This window comes from Myotis lucifugus, unplaced genomic scaffold (assembly GCF_000147115.1).
Source record: "Myotis lucifugus unplaced genomic scaffold, Myoluc2.0 scaffold_550, whole genome shotgun sequence".
Taxonomy (NCBI): Eukaryota; Metazoa; Chordata; class Mammalia; order Chiroptera; family Vespertilionidae; genus Myotis; species Myotis lucifugus.
Genome location: NW_005871598.1, coordinates 340883 through 359803, shown reverse-complemented (window position 1 = coordinate 359803; position 18921 = coordinate 340883). Strand labels below are relative to the sequence as shown.

The 18921-nt window shown below is 42.8% G+C and overlaps 1 protein-coding gene and 1 long non-coding RNA gene across 2 annotated transcripts; both read right to left on the bottom strand.

The window, feature by feature from the left end:
- Positions 1 to 10598: 10598 nt before the first annotated feature.
- LOC106694643 lies at positions 10599 to 12701 on the bottom strand. Its single transcript, XR_001345676.2, has 2 exons — positions 12163 to 12701; positions 10599 to 11930 (listed from the first exon to the last, which is right to left on the bottom strand). It is a non-coding gene; the product is annotated as an uncharacterized LOC106694643 (long non-coding RNA).
- A 68-nt stretch (positions 12702 to 12769) lies between these two features.
- On the bottom strand, positions 12770 to 17271 carry LOC102421031 (zinc finger protein 271-like). The gene is made up of 2 exons (XM_023745490.1): positions 17151 to 17271; positions 12770 to 15875 (listed from the first exon to the last, which is right to left on the bottom strand). The coding sequence occupies exons 1-2, from the start codon at positions 17269 to 17271 to the stop codon at positions 13258 to 13260; spliced, it is 2739 nt and encodes a 912-aa protein (XP_023601258.1). The 3' UTR covers positions 12770 to 13257.
- Positions 17272 to 18921: the final 1650 nt, after the last annotated feature.

Genomic DNA, 18921 nt, shown 5'->3' with positions numbered 1-18921 from the left:
ACAACCCTGTGTGCTCAGGGTAAATATATTCTGTGCTCTCACTTGTGCTTGAGGAAATTATGTTTACTCCGAGCTCTTGGCAGCATCTTCATTCCTTTATCTCTGATGAGGGAACGGACCTGGCCAGGCTTTGTCCAGAGTATCCATCCACAGCTAAGAAGTGCCACCTCTTTCCACCTCTTTCAGGGACATTGTAGTTCTCACATTACGTGGTGATGAATTGTTTCAGGTTCTAATTCACCAACCTGCACACCGCTTGCTATACATGGGTCTGATTTTGATCTTTTAGAATAGGTGTTTTTTTCTTTTGTACCTTTAATTGTTATGGTTCTATTTACTGCCTGGGATTATTTGAAATCACAGTTGTCATCTGTCTCCATGTAGAGGTCAATATATACTGTGGGTACCTCAGACATTCTGCACGTCAGAAGGGACACTATGCTGGGAGAAAATCACTTGGTGCAATATTGGCTTATTTTGCCTTCCAGCCCAAGGCCTTAAATGAAAGACTGCATGACTTTATGGTTCTAATTTGAAGCCTGGTGCCTCGATTACTGAAGAGGAGAAAGATCACCTAAAGAAAAGGTCTTTGTTTTGCTTCCGTGAACAATATGAATTATATTCTCTGTTCACAGCACGTGTTACATAAGTCTCAGCAAGTGATCCATAAGCTATGATGTACGAAATTTCATAGGATGGTGTCACTTGTTTAATACTCTGGCACAACAATTAGTAAAGAAACTGTATCATTGGTGAGTGGGAGAGTCTGCAGTAAATGAGATAAAAAGTTCCTTTTCTGAATGCATATCCAAAATTATTCTGGGGCCTGTGTGATCTTTGTGTTTGGGCATACACAGGACCTCCATAACTGTTTCCTGTAGCTGAAATCATTGGCAGAGAAAATAATTGAAAGGACTGTGGCTTCTTCTGGCCTCTCTAGGGTGTTCACCTCAAGGTGAGCTCAATAGGCAAGAACTCAAAAGTTAGAGGAAGGATAATCCTGTAATCAGTCCCAGGATGTGTCTTTTGTAACCAGTCACCATTCCTGTTAATTTCAATAGCAATAGTCTTCACTGCTTGCCAATATTTGCCGCCACTGATGCAAGGCTGGTCCTCCCAGGAAATTAGGAGAGAGATGGTAGAGCCCATACAGGGTTGCCATTTTAATTTTCTAATGAGATAGGGATATCTAGGTCTTTATTTGGAAGCACTTTTTAAGGCTTTATTTAACCAGTTAACGGCCACATGCCATGATACTTTGAATTTAATTAAAAAATCAATTTGTAATGAATATTGTAAAAATATATTACTTACAATTCAGGTATTCTTGAATATTTTCAGCTGAAAATTCTCACAAAAAATGATTTTAAAGTTGGTCAGGGCTGCCACTTAGGGAAGATCTTTTTTTTTTTTTTTTTTTTTTTTTATAGATGTGTGTGGCATGTGGGAAGGTCCACTGCATGCGTCTACACACACTTATAGTGTACAATGGGTTAAGTGTATTTATAATTGACATGTAACAAAATGCATTTTTCTAATATGTGCTATTTGGTGAGCTTGAACATCAGTATGTATAAAGCTGTAAAACCATCACTCGTGAAATAAACATCTCTCACATTCTCTTACCCATATACAGTTAGGAGGGCAAAAGTACACTCTCTTTTAAAAAATAGGTATTTTGTATATTTAAAAATATTTCATTGACTTTTTAGGAATAGAGGAAGGGAGAGAGAGAGAGAAATGGAGATATGTGAAAGAAACATTGAACTGCTGCCTCCTGCCTGCCACCTACAGGGCATCCACGCAGGCATGTGCCCTGACCTGGAATGGAACCAGTGACCTTTCAGGGCACGAGATGTTGACCAACCGAGACACACTGGCCAGGGAAGAGTTTATTCTTGTATTTTTTATTTTGTAATTATTGTCTTAATTTTCATACCAACAACCATAAACCTACTTTACCACACCCTGTATATACCTCTTGTCCTTTTATCATCTCATCCTGCCTTCCCCCGCCCTCCAGGCAGTCATTGGTTTACCTTCCTTTACAATAGATTAGTTCATATTTTTCATAATTATAGGCACTATAAGGAGTGTACTCATTAAAAAATAAATATATTTTATTGATTTTTTACAGAGAGGAAGAGAGAGGGACAGAGAGCTAGAAACATCGATGAGACAGAAACATCGATCAGCTGCCTCCTGCACACTCCCCACTGGGTATGTGCCCGCAACCAAGGTACATGCCCTTGACCGAAATCGAACCCGGGACCCTTGAGTCTCCAGGCAGACGCTCTATCCACTGAGCCAAACCGGTTAGGCTGTATATATTTTTAAATCATAAGAGGAAGTGCATCATCTAAGACATGTGTTTGAATTTCACTCATTCCTCAATGACTCAAGTGATTTCTTTGCTTTATTAAACAATAGGTTTTGAATACTAGAAGGAAAATTGTCTCCATTTTTATCCTAGGTACAATTTAGAGACCATTTGTACCATACGCTTATAAGTTTCTTCTGCATTGTTATCATTCTCCCCCACTTTTTTTTAAGTCCAAGCATTCAGTAATACATTAAGTGAAGTCTAGGTTTGTTGTATTTGTCAATTTCCCTGGTGTAAATCTATCATCACCATCATCATCAGTTTCAAATTGCCAAAATGATAGCACTGAACCATGGACATAATAAGAATTTTCAGGAGCACATCATTATACTTTACTTCAAATATAATGACACAGTAGCAGCAAACATGCTCAAGGACATCCTTATATAATAAAAGGCTAATATGCAAAGGGATCGAACAGTGGAACAATCAAACAACCGGTTGCTATGATGTGTGCTCACCACCAGGGGGCTCGCGCAAAGTGCAGAACATGGTGGGCATCAGTCGCAGAGGGATGGTGGAGCAGGTGAGTGGGGGCACCTGTCACTGTCATTGGGGTGAGTCTCTGGTGGTTACTGAAAATTCTTTGCTCCTGTGCACCCCGGTCCCGCCTGGCTCTTGCACCTGCAGCCAGTGCCTGATCATCGCTGAGGGCTTCTCCACTTCCCCCTGCTCCTGAGGGGCAATCAGGGCAGCAGCCACTGCTTGCACAAGCTGCTGGTGCTGGCCCCAATCACTCCACGCCATTAGCGTGTGGGAGTGGGGCTGCCGGCAGATGGGACCAGGGGCTGCGGCAGGATGGGCTGGGCGGGGGCATGAAGGATGGGCCGAGACCCACCCCTGTGCCCACTGCAGCCTTGAGGCCCACAGTTCCTTTCAAGGTGCACGAATTTGTGCACTAGGCCCCTAGTTCTTAATAAAACAGTAAAAAGTTGTGAAGTGGCAAGTTTCAAATATTTTATTCAAGAATAATTGATTTTTTAAAAATAGATTTTATTGATTTTTTATAGAGAGGAAGAGAGAGGGATAGAGAGTTAGAAACATCAATCAGCTGCCTCCTGCACACCCTTTACCTGGGATGTGCCTGCAACCAAGGTACATGCCTTTGACTGGAATCAAACCTGGGACTCTTCAGTCAACAGGATTCTTCAGACACTCTAACCACTGAGCCAAACCAGTTGGGGCAAGAATAATTGATTTTAGGAAAAAACCAAGATGGAGGCATAGGTAAACACCGGAAATTACTGCCTCACACAACCACTTCAAAAATACAACTAAAAGACAAAACGGACATCATCTAGAACCACAGGAAGGCTGGCTGAGTGGAAATTCTATAACTAGAAGGAAAGAGAAAAGCACACTGAGACTCAGAGGAGGTGTGGAAGTAAAGTGCAGAGGTACGGAGGCGCATGCCGATAGGGCTGGCAACTGAGGACGCGGTTGTCTTTTTCAATCGGGAGGGAGATTCAAGCTCCTGATTGCTCTGAACTCCAGTTCCGAGCGAGTCTCTGGGGACCCAGACTCATACGGGGAGAAACTGGACTGTCTGGCATCCGTCGGAACTCAAGGGCAGCTTTCTCTCAGAGGTGCTTGCAGAGATTACTGGGACACTGAGACACAGGGCCTCTTAGGGTAGGACTGAGGAGGAGCCATAGCTGCTTGCTCCGCCCTGTTATCCCCTGAGACCCTGCCCCACCCAAGCTGTGGGCAGAGGCTTTTGCATATGAAAGGCCTGGCCCTTTGCAATCTGAAAATTACCTAACAAACTGCAGCTAGGTCAGAGAGACCCAGAACTTCCAAAAGAAGGCCCAAGGCCCCATAGCAGCTTGCATTGCTTCATGGCTGGGGATCATCTGGGCACCTTCAAACCCCAAACAAAGAAGAGGAATCTGCAGATCTCTCCATAGCTCCTGCTGGGTAGCCTCAGGCAGAGGCTAAATTAGCACCTCCTTAGTGATCCAAGAGCCAGTGTACCCAGTGGTCAGAGTGGGACCATCCAATTACAACTCCTCAGATCCATAAGGGACACACTCAGGGGGCAGACTCAGTGAGCAACAAAGCCCCACTGAAGCAAGTCTTGCCCCAGAAGGGTGTCTCCAGCTCAGAAGTTCTCCCACTGCAGACACAGCTGATTCTCACAGCCAATTGGCCTGGAGGTCAAATCATCCCAGTGATACCCACAACAATCAAGGCTTAACTACAACAAGACTGTGCACAAAGCCCACAAAGGGGTGCACCAAGAGTGTCCACCTCAGGTAATTGGGGAGGCTGAGCCACTGGGCCCTATAGGACTCCTAGCACAGAAAGCCAAGCTATCAACACAGGGAAGTATAAAAAATGCAGAGACAAAGAAACAGGTCACAAATGACAGAAATGGAGGAAAGCAAACTACTGGATATAGAGTTCAAAACCACACTTATAAGGTTTTTGAAGAATTTTCTAGAAACCGCTGATAAATTTAGTGAGACACTCAAGAAATCTAGTGAGACCCTAAAGGTTATGAAAAAGGACCAACTAGAAATTAAGCATACACTGACTGAAATAAAGAATATTATACAGACTCACAACAGCAGACTAGAGGATCACAAGAATCAAGTCAAAGATTTGAAATACAAAGAAGCAAAAAACACCCAACTGGAAAAGCAAAATGAAAACAGAATCCAAAAACACGAAGACAGTGTAAGGAGCCTCTGGGACAGCTTCAAGCGTACCAACATCCAAATTATAGGGGTGCCAGAAGAAGAGAGAGAGCAAGATATTGAAAACCTATTTGAAGAAATAATGACAGAAAACTTCCCCTACCTGGTGCAAGAAATGGATTTACAAGTCCAGGAAGCTCAGAGAACCCCAAACAAAAGGAATCCAAAGAGGACCACACCAAGACACATCATAATTAAAATGCCAAGAGCAAAAGACAAAGAGAGAATCTTAAAAGCAGCAAGACAAAAACTGTCAGTTACCTACAAGGGAGTACCCATACGACTGTCAGCTGATTTCTCAACAGAAACTTTGCAGGCCAGAAGGGAGTGGCAAGAAATATTCAAAATGATGAATAGCAAGAACCTACAACTAAGATTACTCTACCCAGCAAAGCTATCATTCAGAATTGAAGGTCAGATAAAGAGCTTCACAGATAAGAAAAAGCTAAAGGAGTTCATCCCCACCAAACCAGTATTATATGAAATGCTGAAAGGTATTTTTTAAGAAGAGGAAGAAGAAAAAGGTAAAGATACAAATTATGAACAACAAATACACATCTATCAACAAGTGAATCTAAAAATCAAGTGAATAAATAATCTGATGAACAGAATAAACTGGTGAATATAACAGAATCAGGGGCATACTGACTATTCTCGGAGGTGGGGGAGGGGTGTGGAGGTGCTGGAAGAGACTGGATAAAAATCGTACACCTATGGATGAGGACAGTGGAGTGGGGGGTAAGGGCAGAGGCGGGGGTGGGAACCGGGTGGAGGGGAGCTATGGGGGGAAAAAGAGGAACAACTGTAATAATCTGAACAATAAAGATTTAATTTAAAAAAAGAATAATTGATTTTAAATGTACATTTAAAAAATATCTTCACCCCAGGATATTTTTCCATTAAGTTTTTAGAGAGGGTGGAAGTGAGGTGGTAAGAAAGAGAGAAACATCGATGTGGGAGAGACACATCCATTAGTTGCCTCCTGCATGCATGCACGCTGATGGGGCCCAGGAATCAAGCCTGCAACCAAGTTACATGCCCTTGACAGTAATTTAACTCCAGACCTTTCAATGCCCAAGTCAACACTCTATCCATGGCGCCAAACCGGATAGGGATAAAATGTGTATTTTTTAATGTACGCTTTTGATTTTTCCATATATGCCTGCATCCCTGCAACCAAGGTCCTCTTGCCCTTATCAGTGCTTCTTTCATGGCATATAAAATAACTGATGCAAGGGCATATTCTGCCTTTGTAATAGTTTACTTGAAATATATTCATATAAATACAACATTTTTTTTTCATGCACAAAGCATTTTATTGTATTTAAAAATTTTTATATGCAATATTATTTTGTATTAGTTTCAAGTGTACAGCATAGTGGTTAGACAATCACACACCCTATAATACCCACAATTCCTTTTATTTATTTTTATTTATTTATTTATATTTTTAAAATATATTTTATTGATTTTTTACAGAGAGGGAAGGAGAGGGATAGTTAGAAACATCGATGAAAGAGAAACATCGATCAGCTGCCTCCATAAATACAACATTTTTGAAACCACATGAATCCTATTCTAGCCTTCCATCATTGTCTATAGTCATGGTGGTTCATGGTGGTCCAAACTTAGGGAGGGGGGCACCAACCACCACGCACCCTCCCAACGTGCTACCATGTTGAGACCAATCCTCTCCTTCTGGAAAAGCTGGTATTGCTATTCCATGGAATGTTCTTAGCATTGTTGAAAATGCTGTGTATTTTCTTTTCTTTTTTTAAATATATTTTTATTGGTTTCAGAGAGGGAGAGGGAGAGAAGAAACATCAATGATGACAGAGAATCATTGATCAGCTGCCTCCTGCACGCCCCACACTGGGGATCAAGCCCACAATCCAGGCATGTGCCCTGACAGGGAATCAAACCTGTGACCCTTCAGTCCTCAGGCCGATGCTCTATCCACTGAGCCAAACCAGGTAGGTAATGCTGTGTATTTTCAATGGAATGTTCTTTCCATTGAAAATACACAGCACCATTTCCTAGAGAATCCATTATACCTCCAGGACTGGCTATGGCAGGGGTGTGCAGGGACGGGGAGGCTTTATTTTTAATAAAATCAAAGTGGAAAATTCCCCTCAAAATGCAAAATCAGAGCCTCAAGCCATACCACTAGGCCTCAGGGGTGTGAGTGTTCTGGCTAGAGGCAGGACTTTGCAAAGGTGAAGTGAGGTGTGGGCGCAAAGCATCATGGGCTTCTCCCAGATACAGAAGGAGATGCAGCTGCAGTGAGCCAGGTGCCTGAGGGATGGGGAGGAGCAGGCTGGAGAGACCTCTGGATGGAGACAGAAGAGCCCTCGCCAGCTCCTGTCAGGCAGACACAGAACCCAAGTCCCTCCCAGGACCGTCCCTGGGGCTTCTCTCTGCCAAATCCTGGAGAGGACATAGTGAGCCCACCTGCAGGGGGAAAATCCCAGGAAAAGGCAAGAAATAGTGAGGAGGGGTTGGCTATGCAGGCAGAGGAACCCATCTCAGGGTAGCAGTGGTGGATGGCTCTTTTTTATATATAACTAGTGGCCCAGTGCACAAAATTCATGCACGGGGGTGGGGGCGCTCAGCCCGGCCTGCACCCTCTCCAATCTGGGACCCCTTGGGGAATGTCTGACTGCCGGTTTAGGCCCAATCCCACAGAGACCGCTGATCTGCCTGCCTGATCACCCCTAACCACTCTGCTTGCCAGCCTGCTCGCCCCCAACTGCTACCCCCACCACTGGCCTGATCGTCCCCAACTGCCCTCCCCTCCCCTTCTGGTCTGATCACTCCTAACCACCTCTGCCTTGGCTCCACCACCATGGCTTTGTCCAAAAGGACATCCAAAAGGTCTCCTGATCTAATTAGCACATTACCCTTTTATTAGTATAGATCCTCACACGAGGATATTTCTCCATTGATTTTTAGTCAGAGTGGAAGAGTGGGGTTGGAGAAAGAGGGAGGGAGGGAGGGAGGGAGGGAGAGAAAAAGAGAGAGAGAGAAAGAGAGAGAGAGAGAGAGAGAGAGAGAGAGAGAGAGAGAGAGGAAGGAAGGAAGGAAGGAAGGAAGGAAGGAAGGAAGGAAGGAAGGAAGGAAGGAAGGAAGGAAGGAAGGAAGGAAGGAAGGAAGGAACAGAGCGGCCACCAGGCTTCACTGGGACTAGAGAGGGCCTCAGAGCCACACACATGGCCCAGCACCAACTCTCCGTGGCAACTGCCCTGGGCTTTTTTCTGCCCACACCCACCTGCCCAGCTGCCACTGCTGATCCCAGCCTTGACACCTGAATCCAAATTAGCTCAGGCTCAACCACTGGCTGGAAGGGGCAGAGACCACAAGGAGCATGTCCAGGCCCAGAGCTTTGCCCAGCCCCTCAGGTTTTAGTCTTAGGGAGCACAAGTGTCATCATCCCCTGTGAGTGAGTGTGCAGCTCAGCACTAGTTCCCTAACAGCCACACTGACAGCAGGAGCACCTCCCCTCCTGTTCTCCCCCTCAAGGGAAGCCTGTGTGCTCTGTCCTCAAGGGAAGCCTGGCTGCTGTTTCATCACTGGGTATCTCATCTGTGCTGATGTTTACATGTTTTAACTGGATGAGAAAAACATTAAGACCTTGATTTGAGAATGAGAAAAATTTGGAGAGAAACATCGATTTGTCATTCCACTAATTTGTACATTCATTGTTTGATTCTTCTATGTGCCCTGACCCAGAATGCACCTTGTAACCTAGGTGTTATTGAGATGATACTCTGAGTTACTTTATCAGAGCCCCAAATATCTGTAGTTTTAAGAAAAATCACCTGAGAATAGATAGATACAATGACCATCATGATTACAAATAGTAATGGAAGGCTAGAATAGGATACATGGCTTTCCTAAGTGTTTTTTTTAATATGGATATATTTGAAATAAGGTGGTACAACGGTGGATTATATTCTTGATGAGTAATGTTTTATGCTGAGGAAGCCCTGAAAAAGGCAGGAGGAATTTAGTTTAAAAGATGCAGACATGTATGGAAACATCAAACAAATATGTAAATACCTGATATAGTTTGGTGGGTGTCACTCAGTGTTTTGAGTGTTGACATATAAACCAGGAGGTCATGCTTCCATTCCTGGCCAGGGAATGTTCTCAGGCTGCAGGCTCCATATCAGTAGGGGGCATGCAGGAGGCAGCCGATCAATGAGTCTCTTTCACCATTGATGTTTCTATCCCTCCCTCTCTGAAAGCAATAAAAATACAGTGGGGCCTTGACTTACGAGTTTAATTCGTTCCGAGACCGAGCTCGTTAAGGAGCTCGTTAACTCAAATTGCTCTATCAACTCAATGCAAAAAATTGGCCGAGAGACAGCTGGTATCTCAAAAAACTCGTTAGTGGGGACACTCGTAAGTCAAGATCCCACTGTACATTTTAAGCCCAGGCCGGTTTGGCTCAGTGGATAGAGCATCAGCCTGTGGACTGAAGGGTCCTGGGTTTGATTCCGGTCAAGGGCACATGCCTGGGTTGCTGGCTCAATCCCCAGTGGGGGTGTGCAGGAGGCAGCCAATCAGTGATTCTCTCTCATCATTGATGTTTCTATCTCTCTCTCCCTCTCCCTTCCTCTGTGAAAGCAATAAAAATATATTTTAAAATATACATATACATTTTAATGTATGTTTTAAAACAATTATGCTTAAAGTTTAAAACTAGCCACTTCCTTATTATTTACTATTTTATTATGAATGTTCTTGAGCATATTTGTACCTACTGTGTCAGTAAGTTGGAAATAAAATATAACGATTTGGTACTGAAATATATTTTCATGTCCATGTTCAGTGCCATCATTTTGGCAGATTGAAACTAACCATGATAACAGTAGGAAAATTAATAAAGATTAGAACTTAGACTCTTCACTTAATGTATGATTGGATGCTTAGACTTAAAAAAGAGTGTTGTAGAATGTTAACAATGCAGATTAAACCTGTAAGTATATGGTACAAGTGAGTTTAAATTGTACATAGAATAAAAATTGTAAAAAAAATTTCCATTCCAATATTCAAAACCCATGGTTGCATAGAGCAAAGAAGTCACTTGAGACACTGAGGGATGAGTGAACTTCAAACGGTCTTAAATTGTGACCTGTCCTCCTACTGGTTAGCATAACAAATTCATTTTAAAAATTGGTAAAAGATTCTGAGCAGACATTTTAACGAATATGATAAAGGCAGTGTAAATAAATGTATGAAAAAATGCTCACCAGAAAAAATTCTTAGGTAAATTGAATTAAAACAAAAGTGAGTTAATACTCTACTCATTTACGGTGTTAGTATTTAAAAAGATTAACCAGGGCATGTGCTGACATGGTTGCAGAAGTACTGGAATTTCCAATACTGTGGGTGGGTAGGTGTGAAGGCAAAGGGAATGGCCATTTTAGATCACAGTTCCACATATATTACAATGTGAAACATTCACCTACATCAACAGTTTGATAAGTAAAACATATATCTATATAGAGAAGTGAACACAAATATTCCCAATAGATTTATTTATAATACCCCAAACATGGAATTAACCAAAATCATAGATAGATCAATAGATAAAGTGGTAATTCACAGAACACAATACTACTCAGCAATAAAATAATTATTCACATCAGCATTGGTGTTGAATCTCAAAATAACAGTGTAGCATGAAGGAAACCAATATTTGTTAGAGTACACACCTTCTAGTGCCTTTAAAATTATGAAACATATGAGCTAATATGTTGTAATGGAAGGAATATCAATGCCTCTATGGAGGGCTGGGAAGGTAGAGAGATTATAAAAGGGCAAGAGGCAAATATGGGGTGTGTGAAAAGCAGGTTTAGAGCTGTTGATATGGCATAAAATAATAATAATACAAGAATATACTGTGACCTCACCAGTGTTGCTCAGTTGGTTGGGCATTATCCCTGACCCTTCAAGTTCACTAGATCCATTTCAGATCCTTGAACCCCAGTAGAGGGTGTGCAGGAGGCAGCAAATCTCTCTCATACATACGTTTCTCTTTCTTTCTCCCTCCCTTCCTATCTCCCGAAAAGAGTGAATAAAAATGTTTTTAAAATAAACTCTCTATTTTGGGTGCTCACACCTGTAACCTATTTTTGCTCCACTGTGTATAATGTTGACAGATAAGTTTGTTTCATGTGCGACAGTTTCACAGCTTTATATGTACATCAAAGTTCACCAAATAGAACACGTAAGAAAACTGCAGTTTTTTGCATGTCAGTTCTCATATCATAGGAGGAATAGCCTTGCCTCAGTGGCAGCAAATATCAGCAAGCAGTAAAGACTTTTGCCAGCAGAATCAACAGGGATGCTGACTGGTTACAAAATACAGAACTTAGGATTGACTACAAGATTATCCTTCCTATACCTTTTAGATCCTGTCTATTGAGCATAAACCTTGAGGTGAACACCCTAGAGGGGCCAGCAGAAACACCACCACCATAAGATTATTTGCTCTACCAATGACTTCAGCCACAAGAAAGTTATGCAGGTTCTGAGAATATCTGTACACAAACATCCCACAAGTACAGGCCCTGGAAAATTTGTGGAAAACATTCAAAAGAGGCATTTTTTTAACCAATTTACTGCAGTCTCTCTCACTCACTATTGATTGAAGCAGTGCTTCTGTCCTAATTGTGGTTAAAAATCCTCAGATTAATCCTAATCCTCAAATTCTTACAACGAATGACACCAGTTTATGAAATTGGTACATCATGGCATACAGATTATTGCTGAGACTTATGTCATACACACTGTGAACGGAGAATATAATTCATATTGTTCACAGAAGCACAAAAAGTGACCTTTGGCCGTAGCCGGTTTGGCTCAGTGGATAGAGCGTCGGCCTGCGGACTGCAGGGTCCCGGGTTCGATTCCAGTCAAGGGCATGTGCCTTGGTTGTGGGCACATCCCCGGTGGGGGGTGTGCAGGAGACAGCTGATCGATGTTTCTCTCTCCTCGATGTTTCTGACTCTCTATCCCTCTTCCTTCCTCTCTGTAAAAAAATCAATAAAATATATTTTTTAAAAAAGTGACCTTTGACTTTACCAGTAATAGAGGTACCAGGCTGCAATATAGAACCATAAAGTTCTGCAGTCTTGCTTTCAAGACTTTGGGCAGAAATGGAAAATAAGCAAATATTGGAAAAAACAGTGATTTTCTGCCATTGTGATGTCCCTTCAGAAGCACTGAAAGTTTGGGATCCCCACAATATCTCTTCACCTCTACCTGCTGACAGATCACAATTGTGCTTTCAATTCATCCCAGCCAGAGAACAGAACCAATAAATTAAAGGTACAAATGCAAAAAACACCTTTACAAAAAAGATCATAAACCAGAGCCATATACAGCAAGTGGTTTGCATGTTGGTGAATAACTACCTGAAAAAATTCATCACAGCACAATGTGAGAAGCACAATGTACCAGAAAGGCATAGCGTAGTGATTCTCAACCTGTGGGTCACGACCCCTTTGGGGGTCGAAATATTCACTCTGCTCCTTTCATAGAAGTCGCCTAAGACCATCGGAAAACACATATATAATTACATATTGTTTTTCTGATTAATCACTATGCTTTAATTATGTTCGATTTGTAACAATGAAATTGGGGGTCACCACAACATGAGGAACTGTATTAAATTAAAGGCTGAGAACCACTGGCATAGTGCATCTTAGGATGGTGGTCTGAGGGAAACAATGGTTAGGTCCATTCATTAGTCAGAGACAAAGGAGTGATGATCCTAAGAGCTCGGAATTCTCATCATGTCCTCAAACAGAAATGAGAATACAGAATTCATTTTTCTGAGCACACAGAACTTCCCACAATCAGTACATGCTCATAGCTTTTCTCCAGCGTGAATGCTCTGATGTTGAATGAGGGTAGAGAACTAAATAAATGACTTCCCCCAAGAGGCACACACTGTTCAGGTGAACCAGGTGGTAAAAGTGAATTACTTTCAGCCACATATACTCACAGTGACATCAATTAGGTAGTAGGCCTGGGTAGGATAGCAAGTGCAATGCAACACTTTAAAGGCTCACTTACAGCTGAAACTTAGGAGGAATCTAGCACAGTGTATGTTCTGATAAAAAGGGGTCTAATATCAGCTTAATGGGTCTGGAGGAATCTCCTTCAGTGTTGTAAAACTGAATGAAAAAATGTCATTCCCTGCATATTGAAGGCTTTTTCTGCAGTGTGGAGACTTAAGTGTCTAACCAGGCTATATTTCTGACTAAAACATTTCCCACATTCACTACACTCATAAGGTTTTTTACCACTGTGAACTCCCTTGTGTCGAGTGAGGTTACTGCTTTTACTGAAGGACTTCCCACAATCAGAACACTCATAGGGCTTTTCTCCAGTGTGGACTCTATTGTGTTCATTGAGGTTAGACCTTCTTTGGAAGGACATCCCACAATCGCTACACTCGTACGGATTTTCTCCATTGTGAACTCTGTGGTGTTGAATGAGGATATCATTGTGTGTAAATGACTTCCCACAGTCACTACACTTATATGGCTTTCCACCAGTGTGAACTCTCTTGTGGATAAGGAGGCTATTATTGCGGGTAAAAGATTTACCACATTCACTACACTCATAAGGTTTTGCACCAGTGTGAATACTCTGGTGTCGAGTGAGGTTACTGCTTTTACTGAAGGACTTCCCACAATCAGAACACCCATAGGGCTTTCCTCCACTATGAACTCTCTGATGTTGAGTGAGGGTACTGCTATGCTTAAAGGACTTCCGACATTTACGACACTCATATGGCTTTTCTCCAGTGTGAACTGTCTTGTGGATAAGAAGGTGATTACTGCAGGTAAAACATTTCCCACAATCACTACACTCATAAGGTTTTTCACCAGTGTGAACTCTCTGGTGTCGAGTGAGGTTACTGCCTTTACTGAAGGACTTCCCACAATCACTACACTCATAGGGCTTTTCTCGAGTGTGGACTCTGTGGTGTTGAATGAGGGTATAACTGCGCGTAAATGACTTCCCACAGTCACTACACTCATAAGGTTTTGCACCAGTGTGAACTCTCTTGTGGATAAGGAAGTGACTATTGCGGGTAAAAGATTTCCCACATTCACTACACTCGTAAGGTTTCGCACCACTGTGAATACTCTGGTGTCGAGTGAAGTTACTGCTTTTACTGAAGGACTTCCCACAATCAGAACACTCATAGGGCCTTCCTCCACTATGAACTCTCTGATGTTGAGTGAGGGTACTGCTATGCCTAAAGGACTTCTGACATTTATGACACTCATATGACTTTTCTCCAGTGTGAACTGTCTTATGGATAAGAAGGTGATTACTGCAGGTAAAACATTTCCCACATTCACTACACTCATAAGGTTTACCACTGTGAACTCTCTTGTGTCGAGTGAGGTTACTGCTTTTACTGAAGGACTTTCCACAATCAGAACACTCATAGGGCTTTTCTCCAGTGTGGACTCTGCTGTGTTCATTGAAGTTAGACTTTTTTTTGAAGGACTTCCCACAATCGCTACACTCATACAGATTTTCTCCATTGTGAACTCTGTGGTGTTGAATGAGGGTATAACTGTGTGTAAATGACTTCCCACAGTCACTACACTTATATGGCTTTACACCAGTGTGAACTCTCTTGTGGATAAGGAGGTTATTATTTCGGGTAAAAGATTTACCACATTCACTACACTCATAAGGTTTTGCACCAGTGTGAACTCTCTTGTGGATAAGGAGGTTATTATTGCGAGTAAAAGATTTCCCACATTCACTACACTCATAAGGTTTTGCACCAGTGTGAACTCTCTTGTGGATAAGGAGGTTATTATTGTGGGTAAAAGATTTCCCACATTCACTACACTCATAAGGTTTTGCACCAGTGTGAACTCTCTTGTGGATAAGGAAATGACTATTGCAGGTAAAAGATTTCCCACATTCACTACACTCATAAGGTTTTTCACCAGTGCAAATTCTCTGGTGTTGAGTGATGGTACTGCTTTGATTGAAGGACTTACTGCAATCATGACACTCATACAGCCTTTCTCCAGTGTGGCCTTTGTGTCGTTGAATGAGTTTGGACCTTAGGATGAACTTCCCACGATCACTACACTCATATGGCTTTTCTGCAGTGTGAACTCTCCTATGACGAATAAGGTTAAAGATTTCTCTAAAAGCTTTCCCACATTTGTTACACTCACAATTCACTTCTCTGGAGCAGACACCCTGGTGTTGAACAACTTTCTGGTTGTGGCTGGCAGCTTTTTTACATTCACCCCACTCGTCATGACTTCTTCCACTGAGAAATTCCTGTGGAATCTCACTACCACTGTGTAGCTTCCCAGTGGTAAAAGTGGCCTGGTGCTGGAGAATGTCTGACATGGCTGGCAAGTCTTTCCCAACCTCCCTAGTGGTTGAAGGCACCCATGTTAAGTAAAAGCTGCACTGGGACACAAGTGAGGCCCTGTCCATATCTTCTTTCCAGGGCTTCTCTCCACTGGCATCTCTCTGTTGCTGGTGAGGGTTTGCACTGAAACTGAAGTCTCTCGCACATGTGTCAGTGAAGAAGGCTTTCTGCTCAAAGTATGCTGCTTGTAACTCAGTCAGGTGCAAAATATCTTTTAACACTGAGAAACAGCACTTACAAAGATGGGTCTTCTGGGTTGCTGGAGCTGTCTTAAAAGCCCTGACTTGTGACTCTCCTGGTACATATTCACTCTGCTCACAATTGGCCTCCTCATCATCCATTATGTGCCAACAACCTGAAAATAGTAAAATGGTGAGGAAATGAATACTGTGGTGACAGATGGAAGTCCCTTTAGAAAACTGTGTTGCACATAACACGTTGGTTCCATGCAACTGTCTGACAATAAAAGATCTGTAGGAAGGATTTATAAGATGCTGCCATGAATGTCTGGGCTATGGAAGATCACAAAACAAAGGAAGACCTCAAACGAAATATGACACACAGGGCAAGCACCACATGGCAGAGAAGCAGGATTGTCAGCTCATTCTTCTGCTAACAGTGTTCAGCAAGGCTTGTCTGCTGGTGACATGCGCAAGCTGTGCTGAAATACGGCTGTCTTATTCCAAATAATATTCAATAACTTAGTAGCTGGTGTTCGAGAACTACTTAAGCATGTATGTGCATCTCATAACACATGTGCAGGTCAATGTTGGAGAATACTGCAGATGGAGCAATGCAGACGAACAGGCGATGGAAAAAGGCCACAAAGGTGAAGGTAGTCAAAAGCCAGAAAGTTACAGATGAAATGACAAGTCAGCAAAGTGCTAAGTATGGGAAAGAAAAGGTAGAAATCTGCTGTTGCCCATGGTACTTGCACCTAATCACTGTTGGAAATGAGTAGGTGCTTGGTATCACCTAAACACCACCATTACATCATATCTAGCCCACAGTTGCAACTCAACTGGGCCAGGCCCCTTCTGAGACCATCCTCTGAAAAAACCAGGGTTCTCCCTGCACATTCTTCTCTACAAATACGTACAACATAAATATTCCAAGTACTAATGAAAGACCACAGAGATGAGCATCCAGCACTGGCCTAAAGCAATTTGGCTTACAATAGTATTTATAGAAGGTAATATTACAAACAAGAACTGAAGTGTGATCTTGTAAGAAGAGCTCAAGGTTCATGTAAGTAAAGACCATAACCTGGCACAGGCAGTCACCAAGGACCTTTGGCTAGAGGAAGGAGGTAGAAATGGAAGCCATGGATCTGGACATAGTCCCCCTTCCAGGGAGAGGAACAGCAGGTGGGACCCATTAAGCTGTCTCTAAGACTCCTGACTTCCAGACACCCTGCACTTTCAGAGGCAACTAGCATTAGGGATGTTTGTGGAGTCTATCACTCAGGGCTCTGACTAGAGCTCACCCATGAAAGCCACAGCACATATGACACGACAATGGGGGAAATAAGCAGAGCCCATGGTCTGCTGTAGGAGAGAAAAAGCTACATCTGAGGAATAAAGGAAGAGAGGACGTCACCTCAGACACTGGGAAAATGTGAAGAACTTACCTACAGATGATACAAGTGCAAAAACATCCAGCATCACATCGCAGTAGAGAAGTCTCTGAGGTTCATCAAGGAGCCCCCATTCCTCCTGAGAGAAGGCAATGGCTACGTCCTCAAAGTTCATATCCTGTCATAATGGGGACAGTACAGCCCATGATTAGATTCATTCCTAAGATTCGAACTCTGTCATACTCCCCACCCTCAATATCTATCAGCTCTCTCAACTTCACACACCAGAGAAGATACCAGGCCTTCATCCCATAAAATTCACTGTCTTCTTATATTCCTACTGATATTTTGTCTTCCCACAACAATAAAGGCAGTTGAGCAGATAGAAGATACCTGAGCAATGGGTTTCCCATGTATGCTGCACGTCCTCTTGACAATAGAGTGGGTGTCAAGAACATAGAGTAGGAAGAGATGTTGGCCATAAAGAGAATGTGAGTGATTTGATACCAGTCTTGTCAGGCAATACCCAATACCCTTGTAGTCCCTCAGATTGTTCCTCAAAGACACCAAAAACATGCCATCACACTTCATCCTCTTGACCCCAATCCCAGGGTGTTGAGACCATTGCTTTGCACTACCTGCTGCATATAGTTCTTTGAACAACACTCCTCTCACACAGCTTCATTCCCAGAGGCACAACTTCAAAAGTAATACAAATTTGTCCCAGCGAGGATGGGTTGTTTCCTAATTCCCTTATTTTCCAAAATTATAGATTAACACCTCCATAATCCATTTCTCTCTTACCCTTCTCACTTACTCATGTCAGTGGAGAGTTTACAGCATGGGTAACACTGATGTATGCTATCTCATTCCTATCAACCAGTGTATTTGCCCCCAACAACAAAAGGCAGGTGGGTAGATAAATGGCATCTAATCTCTGTACCTGGCAGGTAGCACCAAAACACCCCTCTTTTCAGGCAATAAAACCTAAAATTTTCCTTATTTTATCATCCAGACACCACCAGATATGAACTCTCCCTTCACTCACTCTTATGTCAATGTCAGGGCACTCTGGCCATGAATTCACACTCCTTCTCCAAGTGCATTATCACTCTTTGTACCACACCTCTCTCACACCTGCACTCCTACATTTCCGGCCCCCAGAGTCATCTCCTTGCCCTCTTATTACTCAGCATGTGTGGTCCAGAGACTGCTTGCCAAATTCCAAGAGGACCAAGTTTTGCACAGACACTGATAATCCACACTCATAGAGGCAGCCTTGAGTCCTGCTATGAAGGCCTCTTTTCCTGACTATTTTTTCCTTCAACCTCATCTATTAAGAACCACAATCAGATCTCAGATATCCAGAGCCCACCTCCCCTGATGCTGCACTTGATGTCCCTTTACCAGTCACAGCCAACATCCCTTAATGAACCTTCACTCAAGTCCCAGCCCTGATGGCCCTCTGCACCATGCCCAGTGAGTCTCACAGATGACCACTCAAGCCTTTAAGCCAGTGGTTCTCAACCTTCCTAATGCCACGACCCTTTAATACAGTTCCTCATGTTGTGGTGACCCCCAATTTCATTGTTACAAATTGAACATAATTAAAGCACAGTGATTAACCACAAAAACAGTATGTAATTATATATTTGTTTTCCGACGGTGTTAGGCGACCCCTGTGAAAGGGTTGTTAGACCCCCAAAGGGGTCTCGACCCACAGGATGAGAACCACTGCGCTAAGCTAATCCACAAGACTGACTGTAACTCCCCACAGCCAGGCCATACCAAGGGTCACAACAAAATCCTGTAACTGTTAGAGAAG

Coding starts and splice junctions, on each gene's coding strand:
- LOC102421031 (XM_023745490.1), bottom strand. CDS start 17,271: ATGAACTTTGAGGACGTAGCCATTGCCTTCTCTCAGGAGGAATGGGGG. Junction 15,876..17,150: donor TGCACTTGTATCATCTGTAG/GTAAGTTCTTCA, acceptor TACTATTTTCAG/GTTGTTGGCACATAATGGAT.